The 22,308-nt window shown below is 39.8% G+C and overlaps 2 protein-coding genes across 3 annotated transcripts; both read left to right on the plus strand.

Annotated features, from left to right (window-relative positions):
- The first annotated feature begins 142 nt into the window (after positions 1 to 142).
- si:ch211-113d22.2 (ly6/PLAUR domain-containing protein 1) lies at positions 143 to 3,081 on the plus strand. The gene is made up of 4 exons (XM_055049061.1): positions 143 to 232; positions 684 to 759; positions 1,880 to 1,993; positions 2,412 to 3,081. Exons 2-4 carry the CDS (start codon positions 711 to 713, stop codon positions 2,621 to 2,623), a joined length of 375 nt encoding a protein of 124 aa, XP_054905036.1. The 5' UTR covers positions 143 to 232; positions 684 to 710; the 3' UTR covers positions 2,624 to 3,081.
- A 2,040-nt stretch (positions 3,082 to 5,121) lies between these two features.
- Positions 5,122 to 20,211, plus strand: plekha2 (pleckstrin homology domain containing A2). Of its 2 annotated transcripts, XM_055049106.1 has the most exons (12): positions 5,122 to 5,428; positions 9,452 to 9,614; positions 9,737 to 9,793; positions 11,314 to 11,362; positions 11,522 to 11,619; positions 13,903 to 14,034; positions 14,786 to 14,875; positions 14,966 to 15,034; positions 15,123 to 15,193; positions 15,697 to 15,760; positions 17,637 to 17,714; positions 18,433 to 20,211. In XM_055049106.1, the coding sequence occupies exons 2-12, from the start codon at positions 9,474 to 9,476 to the stop codon at positions 18,865 to 18,867; spliced, it is 1,284 nt and encodes a 427-aa protein (XP_054905081.1). In that variant the 5' UTR covers positions 5,122 to 5,428; positions 9,452 to 9,473; the 3' UTR covers positions 18,868 to 20,211. The 2 variants fall into 2 exon arrangements, with proteins under 2 accessions (XP_054905081.1, XP_054905082.1); XM_055049107.1 differs by lacking the exon at positions 5,122 to 5,428 and having other exon boundaries at positions 9,513 to 9,595.
- Positions 20,212 to 22,308: the final 2,097 nt, after the last annotated feature.

A 22,308-nucleotide genomic window follows, 5' to 3' on the forward strand; every position in this document is an offset into this window, starting at 1 on the left:
TTAACGATTAAATTCGTGCTAATTTTTGAGGGGTTTGTAACGTGATCAGTGTGTGATATCAGTTAAAGCTCCATCTTTGTCCTGTTTGCAGAAACATGACAGAGTGAGCCCTCTTGACAGCAAACTATCTGGTAACCTGGCCAACTAGAATCTGGGTAATTTGAAGGAAAACGATTCACGAACGCTGAATATACTTTAAATACGCTTTGTACAATGAAAAACCTTCGTGTTTGTAAGTATTTTATGTTTGGAAGACACTTAAGTCTGTGCTGTGTCTTTCGTTGGTTGATAAAACGTAAACTACAAAGTTTCTGAGCGCAGCATTAAGATATGTGTGTGAGCTCTAACTGTTTCATTTACAAACATGTTTAGAGTCGTTTTAAGATGAGTGTAGCCAACAGTGTTTGTTTTGGACGGAGACCTTTTCTTCGTTGTTGGCTGACTGTTGTGAGGACAGCACTTGTATTATTCTAGACTATCATCTAAAACTGTGTTGCCCTGTTAAAGCTCGTCCTGCTAAGTCCATTAGTGCAGGATGCTGCCTGTGCAGCATAGATGCAGATTACAGGGATAAGATGCTTAATGGTTCAGACATCTTCCCAATGTTAAACCTCCCTCCTTTTTTTGTCACCACGGTCCCCGATTCCCAAACGTCTCTCATCCACTTCATCTCTGGACTCTAGAAGACAGAAGCCCATCATCCAGTTGCCATGAAGACTGTTTTGACTCTGCTCTGCCTTTTTTCTCTGGCCTGCCACAGTAAGTTTCTATAATTGGATGCAGATTGTTTGTAGGAATCTAAAATATAAATCAGTAGGCAACTGACTGATTATTTGTAGCCAGGTAAAGGGCTAAGCCATCAGTGACCCAGATGGTGTGTAATTATAAAAGGTTCATTCCAATGTTTTACTTTGGAATTTCAATTCTTTTTCACTCCTGTCCACTTAATTAGTGAACTGCTCTTATATTTGTGTAATTTAATCTCAATGTTAATTCCAGATGATCTGTGAAGGCCTCAGAGTTTTGATGGAAAACTTTAGAGAACTAAATGCATCATATAGCCAGAGAAATATAGCAGATGGATCAGGGAAAAGGTTTTGGAGACGTTTAAGGCAGGTTTAGGCTAATAAGGCAGGAAGAAACGCAAATTGTTTCCTTTTTTTGTAGAGACAAAGTAAAGGTCTCCGTCATCCACACGGCGGAGGCTGCATCAGGCTGGGGGGAATTATTGTTTTAGCAAGCAGGGACAGGAAAGATCATCAGAGTTGATGGAGAAAAGAACAGACAAAATGCAGAGTAATGCTGCAGGAAAACCTGTTTAGACACAAGCCTGGAGCAGATGTTCATCTTTCAACAATAAACATAGTACCAGAGAGACACTGAAATAGTTCAGATCAAGGCACGTTCATGTGTTAGAGGTTCAGTCAAAGTCCAGACCATAATCTAACTCAGAATTTGTGGAAACACTTAAAAATATGTTCCCAGATGCTCTCCATCCAGTCTGACTCAGGCTGGGCTATTTTGAAATTAAGAACGGGCAAAAATTTCTGGATGTGTGAGGCTTGTGGAGACGTAGCCCAAAAAATGTGGTTTTAAAACTCAGGGAGGTTAAATACAAATGCACACCACACTTTCACAATTCAAACCTTGTATCCTCTCCCTTCCACTTTCCAATTACACACCAGAAGGTTTCTGAAGACTTCTGCAGGACATTTTATTTCTACCTGACTTTAGTGAGTTCCTGTGTATGTTGATGCACCCTGGGCTGAGCAGGCTGATGTTAACTAAAGGTGGCGCGCGTGTGTGTGGAGTTGCATCTGCCTGTAAACATTCAGGCTTTGTCTCAAGCCAGGTTCTCTCTCCTGTTCTGTCTGCGAAGGCCAAGCTCTGAAATGTTACTCCTGCTCGTCAACCAGCGAGGAAGAGTGCAACAAGGAGGGCTCCATCTCTTGTCCAGCTTATTCTGAGGTCTGCGCCACCATCACAAGCCCGAGTGAGTAAACACACTCCCAACACATATGCAACCATTTGGATCTGCCTCACTGGAGGTAGGACCAACACTGTTTCCAGTGAAGTATCTGTCTCAGTTGAATGTCTGAGGAAATCAGCAGCGCTTAAACAGCAAGCATACTGTTTCTGTTCACAGTCGACGCTTTTGCTGACCCAATTCACAGCTATAGTATTATATTTCTGTGGTTTATGCCATTTTGTTCCCATGTAAAAATGGTATAAAACTTTTGCATGTTTGTGTACAAGTGTGTAAGACAACCACGGAAGATGTCTCTACATCCTACGGCTGTTAATTGGCTGATAGTTTTATTGCAGACTTCTGTGCTTTTCTTGCCATTTGTCTGTTTCTGCTGTTGAATATTTGGGATCCGACTCAGCGTCTGCACCTCGATTTCTTTCAGACGTCGTGATAAAGTCATGCTCGTACAAGGACTTCTGTAAAAAAGCTCACAGCAACAACTCAGGAGCCAAAATTGAGTGCTGCTTTACTGATGACTGCAACGGGCCCCGTCACAGCCAACAAGTCAACACCGCAGGAGCTCTGTCTACCAGCCCACTCGTGTTGATCACACCGCTGCTCCTGCTGCTGCACAAAGCCTTCTGTCAGTTTTAAACTCCTCCACCGAGTTTGTTCCTGCCTCCATCCAAGTTCAAAGAGGATCCGAGGCACAGAGTGTTTCTGGTGGTATGAAATTGGTGTAAAAACAAGAAGAATATCATTTTATGATCGCAGTGGTGCAGGGATGTTTTGGGACTACATATGTATGCTGCAGTTCAGCAATTTTCACTGCCACTGAAAACAAAACATTTTCTAATAGTTGCACAATGAGATGAGGTAATGCTATAAAGTAACATGTGAACCTGGGAGTGTTTATGATGCACAAATATGTGAAAAGTCAATAACTCCTACTCAGCTCTGGTGCAGACAGGGGGTGGCAGGTGTGGTTTTGGAACATGTGACAGCTCGCTTCACCACGTAGAATTAAATTACTCTTCACTGTCGTTACCGTGGCACTTTGATCATTTATTGTGCTTTCTAGTTTCTCTGAATAAAGACACAATCACACCTCAGTTTCTGTAGTGTCTCTGATCCCCTGATACTTTTAGAAAATTTGTTTTCTTGAAGTACATTAAAAAAAAAACATTGAGACTATTCTCATGAGGGTCTGTGGAAAGTTCAACACTTCCCCTTACATAAATGACTCTTGAATGTTCTGCACAGTTACTGCTGGATATGAAATCGGCAAGGTAGGTCTCTGTCCTCAGGAAGGTCATATGACACTTAACCACTTCCTCTTAACAAGGAAGAACATACATTTTTACGAAAAGAAAAATGACAGAAAGCAAAACCACAACCTGTGCAAAATCAATATTTAGCAATTAAGCTGATGAGAGACTCCATTTGCAGAGGAGAGTCTGCAAATGTGTCAAAAATAAAGTCTTAAGAAGACAAGGAGCAGAGTGGTGAAACAAGGAAGTTAGACTAATTTGTGGTTACCTTTGTTTGAAAGTGGAAAAAACAACAGCAAAAATCTTGAAGACATTCAAAATGAAAAACCACAGAATGTAATTTGAAAGTGATTTTCCAAACATCAGTGTCTTTGCAGATTGATATACATGTATATATACATATTTATATATATATTTGCATTGTGCATTGAGACCCATGTTATCTTCAGACAGAAACCCCAATACCCGAATATCTCAATCATAACTCATAAAGACAAAAATTTTAAATATAAAAGCCTGACCCTCTTATTTTTGTTTTAGTTCATTTAATTAAAGATGATAAATGTCATTCAAACAATAAAAAACTCAAAAAACAAATATATGGACTATATGTGCAAAATGGAGTAAGGAGAGGAAATATGTTTTATAAAGTGCTTTGTAAAGAAGTAGAGTTGCACAAATGTTAACCTTTGCACATTTTCTCACACAAACCCCAACCCCAATAAAATGCAGTGTGGTGGACCAGCACAAGTACACATCTGTAAGTGAGGGAGAGGGTTTGAAAATAAAAATTGGAAAGCTATGACAGCAAGTGTGTTTGTTTTCTTTTATTGTGACACCACTAAATAAGTATGAGAATTAAAAGATAAGTATAAGTGTGTCAACAAAAAAGTCCAAAATAGATGAAACAGATCAAAAAACATCAATGTAACGACAGGTAAACCAAACAAACATAAGCATGCCATAAAGTGATAGATGTGACTAATAATCCACAAAATAACTTTAGAGCTCCAAAAGATCCTCAGTGAGGATAAATTGGCCAACAAAGGGTTCAACGTGACTTAAGTTTGATAAACAAATCTGGAGAGACAAGAGCAAATTCGTCTATCTGTATATCTAGATAATTGTCTATGTTTCTTTTGTTGTTGTTTTCTTAAGCATGAATGTGAAACTCTTTGGTTCATCTCATGTTTATACCTGCTGACAATGTTACGTCTACATTCAACTCAATATGGTGATGAGTTCAGAACATACAAGAATTCATTTCATCTGTCTGTCCCATCAATCACAGCCAGGGGGCGGGACTGAGACAGGGTTACTCAGGATCATTGGTCTGTGTCTGACGTGCTGTGGATTTTCACCAATCAGATGTCAGAATCCACTTTGTACTTTTTAAATGACTTATAATAATGCACATAAGTTTGGTTTTCAGACTTTTTTTTAAATAATCAAAACATTTAATGTATGAATCTGTCATTCATGTCTGATTTTAGTCAATTCTTCACAAGTCAATACATGTACGTTCAGGTTCATTTATTTAATTTTGACATCATAGTTTTGCACCTGCACGTAGAACAACAGGTCCACATGCTCCTCCAGGTGCATGTGGACCTACAGCTCTCTCATATAAACCACCCGATTCAGCACGTTGACCCAGTTCTTGAAAAAGTCCAGATGACACATGGCGTGCAGAGAGACAGAGCGCACACCTCTGATGCAGTCAAAGCCCTCTGTGCAGAAAAGATTGCGTTTTACAAAAGGATTGCGTTGATAAAGATGTAACATGGCACTGAATTTGAAGTCATAAGAAAGGCCTGTTCAACTCGGTTTTCTCTCCCTCGGGTAAAAAGTAAGCAGCAGCTGCAGGAGGAGGAGGAGGAGGAGGAAGAGGAGGTTTGGGGCTGGAGCTCAGGGGACGCATAGATCACATCCGGGGCTGGTTTATTCTAATACCGAAACGTCCAACCCGGAAAAAAAAACAAGGCAAGTCTCCTGTAACCCGATCACGCAAACAAATAGAGGATAGTGTGAGAGGCGTCGTGCACGCCGGGTCCATCTGTAAAGTCTGGAGTCTGTAAAAGTTGTTTGAAAGTTCCTCTGAGGATGATCGCAGCCGCCGAGGCGGGCTCGGCGCTCTCCGCTTGGTTTCGGGGCGCTGGCTGTGGCGCACTCTGACTCTCCACAGCGGGTAAGTGGCCTGGATGCAGCAGCCGCAGGGCCACTTCGTGGCTCTGGCCGTCGGCTTTGTGTGAGTGCGGAGCTTGGAGCGGCAGTAGGTGTGTCATTCCGTGGAGTCGTTGGTGTCGTTGAGTCACTGCAGGTCATCTGAGCTGAACTAATGCCGTGCATGTCAGGTGTTGTTGAGTAATTCGGATTGAGGACAGTTGTGCATGCTCGATCTCAACTTCAGTGGAAGTTGCGTTAAACTCTTTATTTGCTCAGTGAACTGGCAACAAATGCGCAACATCCAGATGATTTCTGGCTCCCTGCTTAACAGAAATCCTCATTTTATGGCACAACTCATCCACTTCAAATAGTTGCAGCTGTAGACAGACGCAGAGATGCACAGTTAGTTGATTTTTGTTTTGTATTTTTTTCTGGACGATTTCAGTTCTAAAATATCGGGGGTTCTTCGTCATTGGTGCATTTAATGAATGGGTGAAATATGGATTTTTCAGGGATTTTTCCGATCTGCTGCTGATGGATTGGTACATATCTGGTCTGAGACAAAGGAAACACAAGTGTTGATGGTGCGTAACTGAACCGTGCTCAAAGAAGTGAAGGGTTAAAAACTGAGTTGTCCGATCTTCTCCCTGTTTAAGTGAGGCGTGGGGCTGGTCTGCCCCTCTCACAGGATCTTCCAGTTTCACAGTATTCACTCAGAGTAGATGTCGACAAAGTCTTCCTTTCCAGACTACAGCATTTTTTTTCAAAGCAACTCTCATTAATTGGACAAGAGGTTGGACACTGATGTGAGCTGGAGATGCACTGACCGGTCATTTCTTGGAGAACTGACCTTGACATGCATTGCCATCAATGAGTCTGCAGTTGTTTTTGGTGCTTCGCTGCATCTTCCCAAACAAACAAACAAAAGGCATTTTCATATTTGATGTTGTAGGTTACAGTTTCAGAAAGCTGGATATTTTTGCCCCTTTTCTAAGAAGTAACTGATATTTATTCTCCACCCATTAAACATGCAGGTCATTCTTCAAAGGGATATATTTATATTTAACACGATTGTCATTTGGATCACACATTTCAATCAAGGGACATAAATGACACCAGAATTTTGGCAAAACCCCCCAGAAATTTTTCTTATTTCACCTCCAAAAATGTTTTTGGTGACATTTAAAAAGTCTTCTTTTGCTATTTGGATGAGACTGTTGGTTTAGACACGAACAACTTTTGGAAATTTTGTTAATATGCCATATTCAGCATGAAAAACACAACAAATCTCCTGAAATTTTTAAGAATAGAAATGGAAGTTTATAATCCAAAATAAAATTAAAGAATTACAACATTGCCTTGATTTATGCATCATAGTTCATATATTTAGCTTTTATCTGATATTTCTGTAACTAAAAACCTGCATCCAATTGTGGTGCATTTGTAAAGTTGTCAGTTTTGATCAATTTAATAAACTGGAATAGAAAATACGTAAAAATGGTACTGATTCAGATCTGCCCAATTGCTAAGATGAGAGGAATAATATATTTTTAAAATAGACGAATAACACGACTCAGCAGACTCAACTAACAAGCTGGTTCGTTAGTAGAGCTAAATGCTCTGAGAGCTAGCCTGCAGTCTGTTGCTTCACAGAAATGCCACTTGTAGCTTAAAACATGACCTAAATAATAAATATAGCTGGTGCTCCTTTAGCTTCTGCATGACTTCTCATTTGCAACGAGAAATATTCACAAAGAGCTCAACTGATCTTTTACTCTAACCATAAAGAAAGGTGTGGTAGATTTCTTTCAGCCAGCTGACCAGCAGTGCCGTGTTATCGTAGCTCTGCTTTACTCTGTGCTGCTGAAGAAAACTGTGGTATCTGCAGCACTTTCTCTGTCCTACTTTGAACTGGACTTTAAACCAAGATGATGGAACATTTTATGGTTTTGAAACCGTAACCTTTTAAAACTTTGGTAACTTGTGGCCAGAAACCTGCCTGTGATTAGTCAAGATTATTCAACCCTCCCTTTTTCTGCTTTACTAGACCCCAAAACCTCAAGATGGAAATAAAACCATTATAAATCACTAACCGTCTTTGCTTTTGAAATGCTTACTATCCTGTTTTGTTTATTAGACTGGTTGATCTTGTGCACAAATGATCATTGTTTGTGGAGGAATGTTTCACTCCATTCTTCTTTGTGAAGTATGTGTGACACCACAGCCCCTACCTAAACACAATCATTTTTTCCATAAGCTACTGTATGTTTGCTGCTTTCGTGCATTTAGAAAAAACACACACACACACACACACAAAAAACAGGGCATTTAAAATATCATCCAAGTTTTATTTATTGGTTTGGTTTTTACCAAAGATGGAAAAACCTCCCCACAGTTTCTCCCAGCAATGATTAAACCAGATGTTTTCTGATGCCCAGAATAGCTTGTGTGCTGTGCACACAGTTGTGTGGATGTGTGTCTCAGTGATGGCATCTGTGTGACCCATGCACCTCCACCTTCATGTTTCCATCACGGCCTGTGCTTCTGCTAATGCCTTCAGTATCTTTGACCTATTTCAGTAGCAAACATGCAAGATTGACGCATGCGACGCAGAGCCTGGTTTCAAAATGAGGCATTTTTTTCTTAAGCATTGGTTTAAAAATAACTCTGCAGGAGTTAAACCCAGCAGGTGTGACCTGTGTGCCTGATGGCATTTCTTGCTTCAGTCCGTGTTGGCGACGAACCCAAGTACTGAATTTATCATCACAACCATCACATTCGGCTCGGTCCTTGCTCATTTATTGTATCGTTTGTCATACATTGTGAAATATTTCTTATCCTGAAAAAAGTTTAGATTTATTGTTGTCTTAATAAATTTAAATTATTGATGTTAAAATTAAAAATGTTAGTTTTACTATTTTCTTCACTGTTTGCTTCATGAGAGCATCAGTAAATATAATTAAATTTAAAAACAGAATTATGCAGGTTTTCAAAAATTTAATTAAATTAAATATATTTATATGACTAATATAACTAATATGACTAATTAGTAGTATAAATGACATCGAGAGTATGAACGTTTTCAAGAACAGTATTTGTGTTTGGGGCACTATGAATGCTGGGCCATGCAGTCCCAGTCATAGAATTTTATTTTATTTTATTTTTATCAATATCTCAGTAGCACTACAGAATACTAAAATAAAATTCCACATCCATATTGCCCACCCTTGCTTTGCATTTCTCTCGTCGCAGTTGGCGATGGTTGTTTGCAGTGCAGGCAATTTCTGGTTAGCTTCAGGCACTGAACAGATGCATTGTGTAGGTTATGGCCAAATGTTAGCGATTGGGTTAAAATGTAAACCTTCATTGGTGTCCATCCCTCCAGGAAGCAATCACCTCTCAACAGCCGTGGTTCCAGTCTGTACGAAGCAAAGCTTAGAACAAGGAGCCGGTTTCTGCCAGGCTGAAATATCTAGAAACAGAACATGAACATCTCCTGCACATAGTTTTGTGTTTAATTCTGGTTTGGCTTGCGGTGAGATAAATAAATGAAATAAAATACAGTTTGATACTTCCAGAAACAAGCAGAATGAATATGACAAGAGTAACTGAGTTTCTGAGACGAATTAGTCCTGATTATTTTTAGGAATCTGCCAGCTCTGTATTTTACATGCTCTTCTTCATTTTCAATAAACATTCCTCTTCAGGCCACACTTCTTTGACTTGAGCTCCTCTCTTTCCTCTTCCCTGTCCTGTGGAAATGTGCCTGTGTGCAGATCTGGAGAGTAGTGTGTAATTTTCGACTGTGGTGGAGGGCCTCAGCTCAGCCTCGGGCTTTCGGCTTTTGCAGCTCAGCCTCAATCACGTCACATGAAAAACTGCTGAGTGCGAGTGGGTCTCTCTCTTCCTGTGTGTGTGTGTGTGTGTGTGTGTGGGTGGGTGTGTGCATGTGTGTGTGTGCGTGTGTGTGTGTGTGCGTGTCTGAACTCTTTACTCAGAGATGATTTACCCTCCACATCTGTCTGCCTCTGCCTCTGTGTCTCAGTGATTATGTGATAGTGGCAGCAATGCCGTATGTGGACCGCTTGAACCGTGTGTGCGGCTTCCTGGACATCGAGGAGAAGGAGAACAGCTGCCGCTTCCAGAGGCGATATTTCATCCTCGACACGCAGGGGAATGTCCTGCAATGGTACATGGACAATCCACAGGTGCTCACACACAACCAAACTGGAAGAACATTTGCACAAGCAGCAGGAGGAAATAAAAAATGATCAATATAAGGCCGTGGGACCTTGGACTCTGAGCTAATGACTGCTCTGTTTGTATGCAGAACCTGGCCAGCGGAGCCAGCTTTGTTGGCAACCTGAGATTAACCTACATCTCTAAGGTAAAAAAATGTTTTGAGACATTTTTGGACTACAGTCAGGAATTTATATAATGCCCATGCAGGCTACCTTCAACTATATTACTGTACTTAAACAGCTCTATAATCTACTAAACATTTATCTGAAGCATTTCCTCCCCTTTGAACAATCAATAATGCAAAAGTGAAAAAGCGAGGAGATAACTTTATTTAGCATGGCTCAGATTGATTGCATTACAGTAATGAGTCGATGCTTCTTGATTGTTTTCTTTGATCCCATCCTGCATTCAGTTATGTGACAAAGCATCGTTGATTCTCGTACTCTTTTAGCTAGTAAGTTAATAATATATCTTGGGAATGATCTGATTTGTTTTATTTCACCTCCCTTCACCATTGAGTTGGTTTGATCCAGTTCAGCCTTCTCAGACTAGTTTGATGTGGAAATAAGAGGCTTCTTCTCAACCTGTTGTGTTCAACCAGACAGTCAGATATCTGATACAGCAGTAAACTTTGCACGACTTTGCAGTATTCAGGTGGACCCTGCCAGCTGCTCAGACCTACCAACCTGCAGCAATGACATGTGAACACATGCAGGTGTCATGCAGTTTGTGTTTATAGCACCGAATCCACCGTCTATTTATAGAAACCTCACCCCAGGGACAATTTTCTTTTTAGATAGCTGTAAGTTATCTAAAAAGACAATAAGTCAGCTTCTGGCATCCAGGTCTTGGCTTTTGGGATGTCTGAAGCCCTCTCACTTTTAATTTGGAGCATTTGGAGCAGAGCGACATGCTGTAAGAACTGTCATCTAAGTTGAAGAAAAACCCCAAAGGAAATTATTGGAGGAACTTCACATAAATTTAAATGAGCATAGCAAAGCGTGCAATGCAAATAAACTTGTGCATCTGAAAAAGTTGATTCGGCTTCTTTTTGTCTTCTACATGTTCTTTTCTTCTTCTGTGGTATTGCCTGCTTTGGAGCTGGGAGACTCCACATAGGAGTCGTCACAAGGGCCTGATCAGCCAATCGGAGGCGAACTTCTGGAAATGTGTGTCACACTAGACAGCTAACAACAAAAATATTTCTTTTCTATTGCACTCCTAAGACTGATGAGTTAAACAACCTTTCATATATTCTGATTTATCTAACTAAGATCTTTACAAAGTGTCTGCAGGAAAATATTCAGAATGCTATAGACATGAGGGAAGAGGTTGTTGTGGTTGAATCTGTTATCCATCAAAAGTATTCTTAAAAGACTTAAAGCAGTTCTTGTGAGTCAGAGGTCAGGTCTGTAGTGTTTGTTCTCACTACACCCACGAATAATGTGGAAATTCACTCAAGGCTTCTGAGATACTCAAGAATTCAGGGTTATCTGCAGTTCCAGTTTGCAGTCACATGCAGCAGCGATGTGAAGTTTTCCAGATGTTAGTTTGCTCGCACAGATAATGACATCTGGCTTCCCTGACATCAAAGATTCCTCTCTTCTCTTCTCTTCTCCTTTCTTTTCTTCTGTCTTCTTTTTTCCTGCCTTTTTCTTTTCTCAGGTGAGTGAAGCCACTGCAAAGCAAAAACCGAAGACCGAGTTCTGCTTCGGTGAGTTTCATCTTGGAGTCGTGAAACGATGACTCGTGCATGTGCGGCGTTACACAACTGCTTTAATTTTTGTTACTCATGAGAAAATCCCCCGAGGGCGGTCGCTGTGGATTTCATGAACTCCTCTCTGTTGTGTTTTTCATTTTATGTTTTTGGCAGTCATAAATGCAGTTTCACGGCGGTACTACCTTCAAGCCAATGATGCAGTCGACATGAGGGACTGGGTGGATGCTCTCAACAAGGCCAGCAAAATCACCGTGAGAGCAACACGTGTACATGCTGACACACATCACACATCGCCCCATTATATATCGGCCTATATAACGACGTATAATGACGTATTGATGGAGGGCAGCTCCAAAACCAGTTTGGGCCCAACAGTTTTGCGGATGCCACCACAGATGCCCTCTGTTACACTGACTGAATGGGGAAATTGTGAATGCGTGACAGCAGCAGAGATAACACTCAGACGTCAATGCGGTGGAGGTGTTAACATCTACTTTGTACGTTTGCATAATATTTGTGTATTCAGCTGGAAGGGGGAGGCTTTTGTGACCAGCGGCGTCCAGATGTCTGACGATGGCACCCGCAGGTGCCAGAGAGGAGAGCGTTGCTGCTGCGCGCTCACCTGCTCGCCGACACAGGAAGCAACATCGCTTGCTCTCTCTTTCACTTCCCCGTCGTTGGGGGTGGCGTCTGCTCTGCTTCTTTGCTGCTGCCTTCTTCCTGAGCAGTCTTGGCCTCAATGAAAAAAGTCGTACGAGGCACAAGGGACGGGATGTTAGCGCAGCCCTAAAAAGGAAATGACTTGTGAAAATAATGCAGTGGTTAATGTTTGACTCATTAAATCATCATTCATATTTTTATCTTGTTCTCTGTGGTAGAGGCGCGTATATTTTTGTAGACTTAGATGAGGACCCTGATCCTGGGTGACGTCAAAATTAAGACGGTTGATAGAGTAGGAAAGAAAAACTGTTTATGTGACTTTTTTTTGTTGTTGGGTTTTGTAAAGCTCCAAGTTTTGACAACAAGATACGCCTCTTGCAGATCCCTGTCATACAGCACAAATCTTTTATTTTCTAAAGTTGGTAACATTTTCCATTATGTAACATCTGCACTTGCAGTGGGTCCTAACAACAACTGTTAAATAAAACACATTAGATCAGAAAATGCATTCTTGCTGTATGATCTGCATGTTGTGGTTGAAATAGAAATATCTGCTGTGTCATTTTGTTCATATCGCATCCATAAACTTTCGGTGTTTTTTATCCTCATCCAATCAGCTTAGGAAAAGCATCTCCACAGCATGATGCTGCCACTACCGTGTTTCACCGTGGGAATGTGCAGTACTAGTGATCTCACACACATGCAATTTTGCATGTTGGTTAAAAAAACGTTTATTTTGATCTAATCTGACACACGCAACTTCTGCCACGTTTGCTGTATCGTCCACATCACTTGTGGTGAACTGCGGTGCAAACAGGTCTTTTGACAACTTTCTGTCAGTGATTGCTACTTTTGTGCATTCTTCAAGTCATCCTAACAGTGGATTTCTGAAGTTCTTGCAGAGCTACTCTGAGCTACATGGCTGTTTCTCTGCACTCCTTTGCCAGCTTGTCCTGTTGGGTGGATGGCCATGCCTTGCTAAATTTGTGGCTTTTCCACACTCTTTCTGTTCTGAGACGGTAAATTTATTTTCAGAGCTTGAGATTTAGTTTCATAACCTAACTCTCAGCTGGTTTCCTTAGTCTTCATGATGTTGTTTGTTCACCAATGTCCTCTCTGATGCCTTCACAGAACAACCGGATTAATACTGAGATTAATTTATACACAAGATTTTTTTTTGGGGGGGGGTGGTTGTACCAAGCACAGGATTTTATTTGGGAGACTAGAGTAAAGGGGAATGACTACAAAGTTTCCAGACTTTTAACAACTTTATTTGTAGAAAATGAACCCAGCTCTTATGTACCATTTTGTGTTGGTTTACAGCATAGTTGTTTTTTAACAGTTCTAATGGGACTAAAGAGTACAATTTGCTCATCACTCTCCTTTTATCCAAGGTGACTTTTCACCACTTTTCTGCTATGTCAGATAAATCTGAGGAGACTGTTTATTCTTGATTTGACCACTGGGCGTACACTCAGGTTCCCACTGTTTAGTTACAGCATGTTCACTCTCACATTGCAAAAATCTTGCTAAAAATAATATGGTTCTATTAAATTTTCCCTTTGTGAGGGACTTCTAACTCGTGATGTTTATAAGTTTTAAAGCTCCAGAAAGAAGGAAATGGTCTTTTTGTTAAGGAGAAGAAATTGGTGCTCCAAAAATTAACTTGAGTATTGCTTAGTACAATTGATATTACCTGTTTAAAAATGATAAATTTGCATCTGTTTCTGTCTTTTAAGGCTGGAAGTAATGGCCAGTTTCTTGCATATATTTTCTGTTGTACATTTTGAAGATAGGCACACATCTGGCTTTCACATGCATTTTCTCCTGAACGTTGACACCTGAATTGCTTGTACTGTCCTACCTTTTGGCAGGTTCCTAAATCCTGCCCGGCGCCTCCCAAATCTGATGCTAGCGCCGTGATCAGTGACTCTCAGGGAGGGAGGAAACAACAGGCCTATAAGACGGAGATCATTGGAGGTGTGGTGGTCCATACTCCAATCCAGGTAAGACCGAGATCTGAGCTGTAATCACTCCAAAAGGGTGATACAGACTATAAACTGAAGTCTGTATTCAGTCAAACCAATGTAAGATTTACAGTTAAAACTAGAGTTATGCAACATATTGAATCACAGTCTAATATTATGAGTTAACTATAATGGAGATAATCATTTGGCAATAGCATTTAAAGAGCATGGTTTCCTAAAATCAACCTGAATGAAAGTTATTTTTACTTAACCAAGAATTTTTTTCTGGCAGGAAACTAGACAGGTATCTGTCAAAAAAGTAAAAACTCTTTTGGAATAAAAAAGAACACCTATTTTTATTTATATTTAATGGCACGTCAATAGATAAGGATCATCTTTTTGTGAGTTTCCACTGACATTTTTGCACTTTATTTTTGTTGATGATTCCTTTGTCTTTGACGTTGGAAGGCCTCATTAGACTTCACCCTAATCTTTTGCTCCTTTCTCAGATTCTCATTCAGATTCGAGGTTGGATTTTGGTTTGGGCCATTTTAAAATGTTAATGTCTCTTCCAGTAGGGAAAGGCTTATTGATCAAATTTAAACCTGAATAAATAATTGCTTGACTTAGCTGTAGATATGTTTATATGCTAAATAGCTTTAGCTAAACTACATTGCTAAATATATGTAGTTTCTGGTGATCACCAGAAACTTGTAGTGATTGAAGAGTTTATCTGAAGGCGGCTACCACAATGACGCTGATAAGAGATCACTCTGATGAAATCTTTCAGAATGAAACCGAAGAGACGGAGGGGAAGGAGAAGAAGGGAAACAGGCCTGGTGTGCTGAGATGTGGTTTCTGTGTCAAACAAGGAAATGTGGTGAGTGCTCTGCCTGATAGCCAGCGATATTCTCTTCAGCAAAAACTCAAAAAAAGTGGAAAAAAAAGAGGATGTGTTGTGCATTTGCAGAGGAAGAGCTGGAAGAGGCGTTTTTTCACCCTGGGCGACAATGCAGTCAGCTACTACAAGTCTGACACGGTGACGAGCCAGCATGATTTTCATTTATATTTTGATTTCCTGTTGACGCTCTCGGCGTGACTGTGGTTTGTGTCTGCTTATGTGCCAGGACAAGGAGCCTCTCCGCAGTATTCCACTCAGAGACATTCAAAAGGTCCATGAATGCCTCGTCAAGTCAGGGTGAGTCACGAAACAATCAGACTCATTCAGTCCGGTCAGATTGGGTTTTTTACCAATCTGTTTATCAACCGGATATAAACAAACATAATTACGTTTTCATCTCTGGAAAGTTTCAGTAAATACAATTGTTTTTATCCCCCCAAAACTTTGTTTCGGAAGAGGCTTGAATCTTCTTGCACAGGAGTTGGTTTCCATCACTGGAGCTAAGCGCAGCAGATCAAGAATTATTCCAGTTTTCATCCAAACACTGCAAATAAATGCTACTTTCTCATCACAATTTAATTATTAAAACTCAGTTTTACCCTATAACTGACATATTATGTTTATTGAGACTGTGTCTCAGATGTTCATCTATGATAGTAGTTGATTAGCTGATCTGGTTTTTGTTCATGGTAAATAGTATTTTTCAGGTAAACTTAAAGAGTGAAATGTTTGAGATAAAACAATTTTCTTTATGATTTATAAAAGAATAATGAACTTAAACCTTTTCTCTTTTCCATCAGGGACCTTTTGTTTAGAGACAATCTATTTGAGATCATCACCAACTCCCGAACTTTCTACATCCAGGTAAAAACAAAAGAAGAAAGAAAAAAGTACAGTGCCTTCCAAAAGTTTTGAACTTTCACATTTTGTCAAATCACAGCCACAAACCTCAATGCATGATGGGATTTTAATTGATAGACCAATACAAAGTAGTGCACAATTGTTAAGCGGAAGGAAAATTATACCTTTTTTTCATGGTTTTATATATATATATATAAAAAAGCAATCTGTGGTGTGGATTTGTATTGAAATAAAAAGCAACATGAAGACTAAAAACACACTTTCTCAGGGAGAAGGTTGGATATAAAACAAATCCAAAGCTTGGATTACCTCACAGATCTCTGTTCAATCGATCGTCTGAAAAATGAAAGAGTATGGCTCTGCTGCACGCCTACTGTGACCTTCATCATCCCTACAGACCTTCAGTTGAACATCCTCAGCATGTTTATGTCAGAACCGCCCAGTCAAAGCCCAGACCCAAATCCAATCACAAACCAGTGGCAACATTTCAAACTGGATCACAGATGATCGTGATCCAGTCTAACAATTTCATGACAATCTATGTGGATTTAAGTGACTTGGTGTAAACAATTCAGAGAGGTTTACGTGTTTGTATCACATAAAATTCCAATGAAAAACTTTCAAGGTTGTGGTTGTAACTATTTGCAAGGGGTGCAAATAGGTTGCACTATTTATAAAGCCAATGATTCTCTGTGAATCATTGGCCCAGGTGTTTCTGTGTTGACGTTTTGAAATGTTTGTCTTGAAATGCTCTGCTGCTGATGTGTGGCCCAGGCTCCTTTTTTTTTGGCTCCTTCAACAATTTGTTTTTGAGAATCGGACGCAGCCATGTGTTACCATAACAGCAATAATATCCTGTTCCTCCCCCTGGGAGAGCAGCTGACCGAGGCGTCAGCACCGGATCAGATGGGAAGTGGAGGGAAAGAACGAGACAGGCGAGCGCTGTTTGTGATTAGAGAGACAGAGAAAAAAGGAAGTGTGAAAAAAAGACTTGGTGATCTCAGATAAACAAAAACAAATGAAATGGAAATCAATGGTACAGCCTAAAGACATGATGGGGAAAACCTGAAGGTAAATTCGGTTTTTGCAAAACTTTTATTCTGATAAATACGATACACATAATTTGCTACACTGTGAGTGGAACAAATTATGAATTTGCTTGTGAAAGTTTTAAAAGGTTTGTCCTTGAATTGTTAAAAAATAACATTTAAGGCTATTGTTACAAATTTTATTGCAAAGGGTTTTTTTTTTATCAGCCAAGGTGGACGAGGAGGAGAGAGAAGACAGAGAGAGAAAATTTGTCATTTAGACAAATGACAAATTTGGACAAAATTTGTCATTTGGACTTGTATGTCACTATAAGGCCAAATTGGTTCTTTTTTCCCTATTTATAAATATTATAATTTTAGAACTAAACTGCGTCAGAAATCTATATTGAAATACCTCGACTGGTGGATATGAAATAAAATGGATCACAATGAAATATAACTTGCTCCCATTTACCCAGGGCACATACCCCTCAGCTTGCACATGTAGTAACCCAGTCAATGTATAAAATGCAAAAAAGTGTAAAATAACATCCATTGAGTTTACAGAATATACCTTTTTTTAACTGCTAGAGCAAATCGGTATGAAAACTGCAATTTGTGTGTTTTGATCCAATAAAACGTATTTTTTATATGCCTTATCATGATCAAAAAGCTGTTTATTAAACTGTTAATTCAACTTCAAGCAGAAGAAGCATAAAAAGAGTGAAACATTTTTTTAAAATGTTTTAAGCATTACTTAGGTTGATTGTGAATGCAGGCGATGGTCATCAGCAGATATGAACATAATTTCTGACATTCTGCTCTTTGTTTATCTTCTGGTGTTTTTACAGACAGACACCCCGGAGGAAATGCAAGGTTGGATCAGGGATATTGACATGAAAATTCGGGAATTCAGAGGACCTCCACAGGTAACCCAGATTTCTTTCACCCTTTTATGTTTATGTGTCTTGAGCCAGAGACACTCGCTGTCTTTAGAAGTCAGGTCAAAAGTTACATGATCTTCGGGGGGCAAACACAGAGGTGGCAGTGTCATGCCATGGGAATGGATTTCATCTGCAGGAACTGAGAAGATCATCAGAGTTCATAGGAAAGGAGATGCTGCTAAATACTGGGCAGTCCTGGAAAAAGAAAATTATACCGGAGGAAGGGGCTTAGCAACAACATCATGAACAAACTACAATGTAACTATTTAGACCAAAGCATAGCAATGAGGACTTAAAAATTGCTTTTTGACCAAACAATCTAACAATCTTTCTGAAAATTTATTTTGAACCCAGGTGACAGAAGTTGTTCTATCTTACCAAAACAAATTGGGCAAAATTTTTAAACAATTAAGTTCTGCATTCAAAGTTTATAGGATAATTTATAAGATAATTATTTTAAAGATGAGTCGCAATTATCAAAAATCTAAAATACAGGGAATGTTGTGGATGTAACATTACAAAGTGTGAAAAGTCGAGGGGCAGGAATAAGTTTTTGTGCATCACCATATACATGGAGAGTGAAGCTTTTAGTCATGAATAGTGATCGTCTCCCGTTTTGTTGTCTTCTAATTAAAATTTATGTTTTTTTATATTCAGACATCTCAAAAATATACTGTCAGCTTATTTTCACTCTTTGTTTCAGTTTAAGCGAGTGTCGTCTCTCCATCAAAAGCACAATCCCAGCGGTGCCTCTCGTCAGCAGAGTAACGAGGCACGGCCCCAGCTGGTCAAGTCCTGCTCTGTGGCTCCAGGCTGGCAGCCATGGACCCCCGTTCCTCCTGGTGAGCCGTCCATCATGGACATGGAGGACGAAGACAGCCCGTTCAGTCCTGTCCCCACTCTGCCTTCTCTCTCCTCCTCGTCCACTTCCTCATCCACATCATCCTCCTCCAACTCCTTGTCCACGCCAACCCCGTGTCCCAGTGCGTCCCAGGTGCCTTCGATCAGCGGGCTGGGGATGCTCACAGCATCGGCAGACGCCGCTAGCGGCCGGCGGCGGCACCGCTCGCACCCTCAGCATCACTCCTCCTTCCCCTTCAGCCTGGATGACGACAGCATCCGCACAACAGACGTGTAACGCTGAGCGGTCTGTGCAGACTCTGGTGTGGACTAAAGTGTTGGTACCTTTTTAAGTGATGAATGTTACTGATAATGGTGGTATACCCTGCTAATGAAGAGACGATGTGTCTATGGCCAAAGTGTCAAACTCCAGTCCTCAAGGGCCAGTGTCCTGCAACTTTTAGATGTGGCTCTGCTGCGCCACACCTGAATATAATAATTAGGTCATTAGCAAGGCTCTGGAGAACTTATCTACATAAGAAGGAGGTAATTAAGCCATTTTATTCCAGTGTTTTGTATCTGTGGCACATCTAAAAACTGCAGGACAGTGTCGCTTGAGAACTGGAGTTTGACACCTGAGTTCTATTGTATGAGTTTGGGTCCACCTGCTGGTGGTGATACTGCTTTGCAGACGAAGGATGCACCCACCTGGAAGGAGGAAAGGAACTGTTTTTATTGGTCCAAGGACTGTGAAAAGGAGTGATGGAGTATTTTAGTGCAACTTCCACTGAAAACTTGAATAATCTTGTTAGTTTTCCTTTTTTTTTTTAAACTTAAAAATGGCGGCACATGCTTTCAGACTCCTGCACTTGGCCTCATATTCGAATCATTGACACATGGACTGTGCTTTGCAAGACAGTTATTAAACAAAATGTTTAAAGGAATTTTAACACTTCTAAAAAATTTGGTTTTTTTATATTCAGACATCTCAAAAATATACTATCAGCTTATTTTCACACTTTGTTTCACGCATGCCAGCAGTGTTTTCCAGTCATTCATTCCTGAAACACATTCTCACAAAGAAACAATAACAAAATCTGCATATAGTTATGCTTTACTCATTTGTATTCTTAACAGCTTTCATGTATTTGCTCTGTTTCTGTTTTTTTTTTATTATTTCTGCTTGAAGATCAACTGTCGGTTAACTGTGAGTCCGTTTGAAGGTTGAAGCTCGGTACCATGAGAATGCTGCAGTGCTGCAGTGGTACTTGTAAAACATCCTGCTGGTATCAAACCACAGCTCATGATTGCATCAGCTGCTTTGGAAATGGAAATGTGATTGTTGTTTTGCAGCATTACGTGGGACGTTTTTGCCACTACCTTTGAACTGTAATTCTGCACTTTGCATTAGTACGTGCATGTATGTGTGTGTATGTTGTTGTTTTTTTGGTATAGTTTTGACTAATCTTTCACGGTGGTTAACTATACCTTCCTCATGTGCTCAGTGTTGCTACACTAGCGTATGCTGATGCTTCATTGATGTGGTACTGTGTTCATTCCTGTTTCCATTCTCTGAAGTGTGTGCACTTATCTACCTGCATGTCATGGTAGTTCTTTCTCTAATATTAAATAATGCTTTATATTTTTCTTGTTTGGGCTGTTTCTGATCAAGTCTTTATGATGGCACATGTCGGACCAAAGTTTTCTAAAACACAATTTGACTGAGTGAATGGCGTCTTGACCTTTATGTGTTTGGTCTCTAAAAGACAAATGCTGCTGGACAAGAGGTCAGAGCGAACAATAAATTTGCCCTTTTACACATGCACAGTGTGTGGGCGCAAACAGGCATACAGATGCCTCTGTGCCGACCAGAGGCTGTGTTAAGTGAAGTATTTCACACATGCAGTGCAAAGTCTATCAGGTAAAATGCCTTAAAACCCAACATGTCCACTTCAGCTTCTGTCCTCCGGTTCAGCTGCTGGACAGCAAAAGCATCTCCACTGAACAGTTTAAATTGTATTAAAGGCCATGAGGCCTTGTGAAATGTCAACTATGTGGAAATTGGTTTTGGCTTTTATGAAATGAATCCCCTCCAGGTGCTCAGACAGGCCAAAGGAGAATCTTGGTGTGAAGATGAAGAAACTTAGTTAAGCTTAAAGGAAATGACTGACAGGACCTGACTGGATGATCATATCTTTGTGAAAGTGAATTGATTTGCTTTTATGCAATATTTAGAAAGAGATGTTTGGAGATGATGCTTTCCTCTGGAAGCCCTCAAGGTCTAATTTCTTGTCACCCGGTGCGTAACGTAAAGGTCACCTAGCATTTGAGTGTGTCGCCTGTGAGTGACGGGCAGCGCTGAGGGCAGAGACACACCGTTCTCCTAAATGTTAATATTCCCACATGGATGCATCTGCACTGCACTGCTCAGTCTTCAACACAGTCTGATGTTACTCTGCTGGATTAAAATGTTAGAAAATACAGTCGCTGCGCCCAGAGGTTTAAACGTCAACGTATTGTGTTGCTTGTAGCCTGAAATAAGAGACACATTACTGGTCCAAGGTTTATTTAAACTCATCGTACTTGGAGATGTAATATTATTTTTTATTTTTTAGGGAGCGAATAATTAACATGAAAAATAAGAGATTGATGCAAAGATTTGAAATTAAGTATCTTCTTTACTCCAAATGGTGCAATATAGGATAAAATATATAACTTTATCCCTGCTAACTGTTTTTTTGTTTTTTTTTTTTTGTAGAAAGTCTCATCTTGCGTTGTTAAAACTTATTTCTTGTTATTGTGGGCAAATTGATTAGAGTTTATTTTCGAATTCACTGTGGAGATACTGGAGTGCCTAAACTTTCCGGTGTCTGACATTTGGTGATAACTGGATAACTTCTGATCATTCTAATCAATTTTCTTTCATGTAAATGTTACAGTATAGGTGAGATGTTGGACGCTTGGGCATAGCTGAGTTTTGCAACACAACATTTGTCAAATCTGTTTTGGGAATAGGTAAAGCAGCAAATATCAAATATTTGGGACATTTATGAGCACAAAAAAATGTTGCTATGCTTAAAAAAAGATGACAGTTGAAATAAACTGACAAGAAGAGAGGTCAGCTTGTTTAAGGCTCCTAAATCATGTAATTACTGTGAACCTTGCTTCTGAGATTTTATTTGAATATTAGAGCGATGTAAGTTTGCTAACATATCTATAAACTTTGACCATTTGTGGTTTAGTAAATTTTGTTTAAAAAGTTGTACAACCAGCTTTTATTTTTATACTTCATTGAAAATATTTGTAGCCCCTTAAAAGGCCAATGTGGAATGTCCTTGATGGATGTATGTAAACTTATGACCACAACTGTATCTCTGGGATGAACGAAAGTAATGTGCATTTAGATTTTGTAAAAATGTATTTTTATTCTGGAGGCAGCTCTGTGATAAAGCCACTAGAGGGAGCTATGATATCAGTAGTAAACGATAAAAAGACAGAGGATCAGTTAGTTCTCTCACGCTCAGAAAACAAACACTTTGTCAAAGGCTTTCATCTTATTTTTAATATGCAACATCTCCGAAGAGTTGAATAACAAATAATTATGAAAGAAATGCTTAGTAATATGCTTTTTTTAAAAATAATGTCCACTGCCAGAAATAATAAAATCCCCCAAATAATCTGGAAATATATTTTGTACTGCATTAAAATCGATATTTTGTTAAATTTATGAGATGAAACT

Source organism: Poeciliopsis prolifica, unplaced genomic scaffold (genome assembly GCF_027474105.1).
Source record: "Poeciliopsis prolifica strain line A6 unplaced genomic scaffold, Auburn_PproV2 SCAFFOLD028, whole genome shotgun sequence".
In the NCBI taxonomy this organism is placed as follows: Eukaryota; Metazoa; Chordata; class Actinopteri; order Cyprinodontiformes; family Poeciliidae; genus Poeciliopsis; species Poeciliopsis prolifica.